General features: G+C 35.2%; 2 protein-coding genes across 2 annotated transcripts in view; one reads left to right on the plus strand and one right to left on the minus strand.

Annotated features, from left to right (window-relative positions):
• LOC107576530 (calcium-regulated heat stable protein 1-like) overlaps positions 1–2,647 on the plus strand; it is a 5,797-nt gene extending 3,150 nt beyond the window's left edge. Inside the window, exons 2-3 of the mRNA XM_016262697.1 lie at positions 530–652; positions 1,644–2,647. Coding sequence (XP_016118183.1) covers positions 530–652; positions 1,644–1,806 — 286 coding nt within the window. The 3' untranslated portion in view covers positions 1,807–2,647. The remainder of the gene's footprint in view (positions 1–529; positions 653–1,643) is intronic.
• LOC107576531 (4-aminobutyrate aminotransferase, mitochondrial-like) overlaps positions 2,135–5,054 on the minus strand; it is a 3,197-nt gene continuing 277 nt past the window's right edge. The window contains exons 2-3 of the mRNA XM_016262698.1: positions 4,851–4,962; positions 2,135–4,082 (exon numbers count right to left, since the gene is read on the minus strand). Of these exons, the coding sequence (XP_016118184.1) occupies positions 3,961–4,082; positions 4,851–4,962 (234 nt within the window). The 3' untranslated portion in view covers positions 2,135–3,960. The remainder of the gene's footprint in view (positions 4,083–4,850; positions 4,963–5,054) is intronic.

Below are 5,054 nucleotides of genomic sequence, written 5' to 3' on the forward strand. Positions count from 1 at the left end.
GTGCAGCAGAAATTTTTTTGTAACCTTGGCCAGATCTGTGCCCTGAAATTTCTATTTATCAAACAATCCTGAGAACAATGTATTATTTCCACAAAAATATTGAGCAAAAAAAATGAAACGTTTCAACATTGACAATAAGAACCATTATTAATCATTGAGCACAAATAGCAACTGATAATATTTGTGCACCAAATCATCACACGAGAATGATTTCTGAAGGATCATGTGACACTGAAGACTGGAGTAATGATGCTGAAACTTCAGCTTTGCCTTCACAGGAATAAATTATATTAAAAATATTAAAATAAAAAACAGTTCTTTTACATTGTAATAATAGTTCACAATATTACTGTAATTTTAATCAAATAAATGTAGCCTTGGTGAACAAAGCACGTTTAAAAACATTTTAAAACATCTCAATTATCCAAATGTTCCATGTTAGTTTTTAGGTTGTGACCTAGGCACGTTTCTGTGAAATTCATCCATATGTAGAATGTTGAATCATACGTTTTCCTCTCTACCGCTCCAGTGCAGCGCGTGCAGCCGAGGGGCCGGTCTTCACTGGGGTCTGCAAGTGCTTTTCACGTTCCAAAGGACACGGTTTCATCACGCCATCAGACGGAGGCAATGACATCTTTGTGCACATATCTGAGTGAGTTCACCGGGCAAACATCTTAAACCTTCAACAAGATTTCAGGCTCCTACATCCAAGCCAACGCACATTCCACAACAAACCCAGTTAACTCAGAATCGTCAGAAAAAAAACACAAATCATTATTAATATGCATGCCTAAACAGAGATCAGAAATGTTAGTGCTCCAACAGGTGCATAGATTCACGTCAGTAACTTAAGTTTATTAATTTGTAGATGGATTTGAGCTGATCATGAAGGAGGGGCTTCTGGGAATAGAAGCTCGTGGAGTGTGCGTGTGAAAGGTTTTGAGGTCAAGGCTCAGTTAAACACTTGAATATGAGAGATGAGCAGTCACTGGCTTCTCTCAGATCAAGTGTGTTTGACCAGTGGGAAAAATGTATAGACTTGCCAGCTGCGCTCTTGTCAAACATTCAGCACATCAAATTATTTTATGGATTTTACAGAATGTTGGAAACCTGCAGATGAGCATTTGCACTCTTTTGGATATTTGCTTAATTCTAGATTTATTCATGTTCTTTAACTACATCAAATTCTGTAAGGTAACTTTTAAGAAAACACAACATGTATATTTAACAGAATATTCAGCAGGAAAAAATGTACACACACATGCTTTAATTATATTATTAAAAACATAATTAGTTAATATTAATAAAATACAATATTTTTATATAATTATTAAATACTAAAAATATTTTATATAATTGATTTTTTTTTATATATATATTTTTTTTACATTTTTTGTTCCACCCTCGTGGCCTTGGTTACAACATCAAGACAATCATTTCAGAGATTGAAACAAGTAAAAAATAAAGATTTAAAAAGTACTTACAAATGGGATACATTTTTATTTTGTCACCAAAATGTCTTGTCAATCTGCTCTTTCCATAAATAATAAGCAGTGTGTTTTCCATGTGATACACTTGTTTTAAACACCTTTGTCTAAATCCAGCAAGTAATGTTTTGCCGATGATCTCCATTCTTCCCACAGCGTCGATGGTGAATATGTGCCTATGGAAGGTGATGAAGTTAGCTACAAGATCTGCTCTATTCCACCCAAACATGAGAAGATCCAGGCCGTGGAGGTGACCATCACTCATTTAGCACCAGGCACGAAGCATGAGACCTGGTCTGGAGCGGTGGTTGAAACATAAGATCCTCTCTTAACTCTGAACTGTGTGATAGTGATGTTAAAATGGGTTTCTGTTCCTTTTCTGGGGGTGGGAACAGGGCTGAATTGCCTTTAAGTGCTGTGTAACATGAAGCCATAATTCCACGAAAAATTTAAAAATACTGCATCTGGTTTCTTTGGGCATATCTAAATTGCTAAAATATGTAGATTTCCATATTTTTTTAAATTTACTGAAAAAAAACCAATGTCTGTGTTTGTCTACACATTGTGAAAATACCATTTTGATAATTTCTCGTGTACATGTGTGTTTCTTGGTCATTTTGGTTCAAAGACCGTCAAGAACAATAAAAGATTACTCAAAATGTCAGATTTATTTTAACATTGATTTTATAGCTTCCTCAGACAACATTTAGATTTTATGTAGAAAGCACATCAATTTCTTTCTGTTTGTACAACACAACTGTAAACATCTGCATTTATTATATAGACCTAATTGTTAGTGTCTGTAAATACACATTTCTCAATTAAATACGGACTTTGCCAAGTACAGACTGCTTTCACAACTCCGATTGCTGCTATGCACGCTGCCTGATCGCAGCATTAAAAGGAACGTTTAAAGACACCCAAAACAACATGAATTACATTTCTACATTACACTAACATATGGGACACAATATCACGAAAGAATAACACCGTGTTAGAGAGAGTTTGATTTTGTACATATTAATATTTGATGCGGTAATGTCAGATAAGAAACTTGATTCCGATGCGGCTGGAAACATTTTAGTATTCACAGACAAAACTTACACAATGAGCATTGCATAATCTCACTACAGTAAGTACATACTGGGGTTTAAGTGTTTTAATCAAGCGGAAGGGACGTTTACTCTGTCGGCTCGGAGCAACTGGAAGAGGAGAATCACCCCAAAGATCAGAAACGCTTACAGGCTGTGATAACCATTAAGTGAAGATGACCATGTAGTTGATATCCAGCAGAACAATATACCTTTTTTTTCTTGCCAGTAATGAGAAACATGAGGGGATCATGTTCACCTGAGCAGAGGAGCGGCCTCAACAAGCTTGTGCTTTTCAAACATGAGTCCTGACAGATTACTATTGTTAGGTGGATGTTTGGCCTTTCATAAACCATATTAATTCTGTTAGATTGTAGGAAATATCAGCCCTCACATTACCACACCAGGTTGTGCTTTAAATGTTTGTGCTGGAAACACTGCGCTCATAGATCTCTCACCGGGATTCAAACGAGAGGCCTCGTGTCTCAGTAATGGCAATGGTTCTTTATGACTGCAATGACAGTAAAGCAGCCACCTCAATAAAGGGTTGCTTATTGCTTGAAGGTTTTCATCTCAACAGACGTTTTATTGAAATGGGAATAGAGGCTATACGGTTCTCTGCACTTTCCCTTTTTCCAGCTTTCCATTGGCTGGCTCTAGTGCCTCAGAATGCAGTGAGGCCAACGCTGCTTCCACAATTTGTCTTGCACACATGCTTTTAATTCAGAGAGGACGGTTATATTCAGGTACTCTGTAAATTCAATCTTCCGTCATGCAAAATGTCACACTTTAGACATTTCAAATACAGATATTAGTATCTATAGATACTAAAATAGTTCAATTTTATCTCCATAAATGATATAATCAATCGGACAATAGCTTATTTTCTGTAGTTTTGGTATCATACATAATCAGATCATTAATCTTTTCATGTCACCTTCCAAATGCTAAGGACTTTATTTGATACATAAAGAGATATGAAATATTGTGATTAGAAGTCCTGTACTGTCTCTGTGTGTCACTATATTGCTTTATTCAACTGACTTGCGGCTTGTAGGACCTTACAGTTCACACAGTTGAAATGTCATCAGGAGGGATTTATTTAAATGTGTAACTTGAGTGGGTTATTTCCTGCAAACTCCTTCAGATCTTCAATCTGTCAGTAAAAGACGAGAAATATGGCGATGGGGCTGAAATCTGTCAGCTAAATAAAAAGAGATAGAAAACAGATTTCTATCCTTAATTAGTAATGACAGGAAGACAGTGAATGAAAAGAGAGAGAGAGACAGTGACCAATTAATTGTGACAGGCTGCTATAAACCCTTGAGTGGGCTTGGACCCCTATATGCTCCGTAATCAAGGCCGACCTGGCAGCCAGAACTCTATTTATGCTCAGCCAGGACGTCGTTCAGGATGTTCAGGAGCTGATGGACATGGTACTCCTTGAAGAGCAAAGTGGGACGGAAACGGATGGTCTTTTCTCCACAGGAACCCATAAACAGACCTGGTGAGAGAACACAGCATCCCATAAAGCCACTGCATCTTATGGTGAAGACCAGGTCTAAATTTAACTTATTTATGTGTAACTTAAGTTTATTATTATTATAAATCTAGTATTAATAATTATTATGATGCAAAACAACAATAATAATCCTAATGATAGCTAATACTATTATTACTGTTGTGATACATTTTATTAATCAGATCATTATTATTATCAGAATCAGAGTATATTAATAATAATAGTTAACAGTAAGCACAATAATCACAGTAGAAGTAATACTGTCCTGTGTAGTTAATTAGTAATTATATTTAGTAAGTTAATTAGTAATGTTCAGTTTGCAATAATATTAATATGCATAACAATACTAACAATTGTTTTTTAGTTTTAGTTATTATAAAAATAATAAAATGATACATTATATACATACATTATATAATGATATATATTATATACATTATTATTATCCTTAAAAATAATTGTTATAATAATAACAATAACATTGTATGCACAATGTATGTACATTATTATTACTAATATTATAGAATAATAGAATATTAATAAATAATAATAATAATACATTTATTATTAAATAAAATTCTACATTTATAAATATAGATAATATTAGATCATAACTACTGCAAAAGACACAATGACCTTTGTAACTGATATGCAAGAAAAAAACATAAATAATCTTATTATTAACCCCCCCCCCTTCTTTTAACTGTCTTGCCAACCTCATGTGTGATGGCTAAAGTGGCCATGGCTTACCCTTGTTCCTGGCTTTAATCATGATACTGTCGCGTGTGGCATCATTGCAGGCGTCTATGGCACAGAATGTACCCTGGCCGCGGGCTCTGCTCAGGATATGAGGATACTGGGTCTACATGAGGGGAAGACGCGAGACAATAAACGAATGTACAGCTCACAATGTGAAAGGTATCATCAATCCACAAGCACAGCCTCAAAACAAAC

Source organism: Sinocyclocheilus grahami, unplaced genomic scaffold (assembly GCF_001515645.1).
Source record: "Sinocyclocheilus grahami isolate Dianchi unplaced genomic scaffold, SAMN03320097.WGS_v1.1 scaffold3886.1, whole genome shotgun sequence".
In the NCBI taxonomy this organism is placed as follows: domain Eukaryota; kingdom Metazoa; phylum Chordata; class Actinopteri; order Cypriniformes; family Cyprinidae; genus Sinocyclocheilus; species Sinocyclocheilus grahami.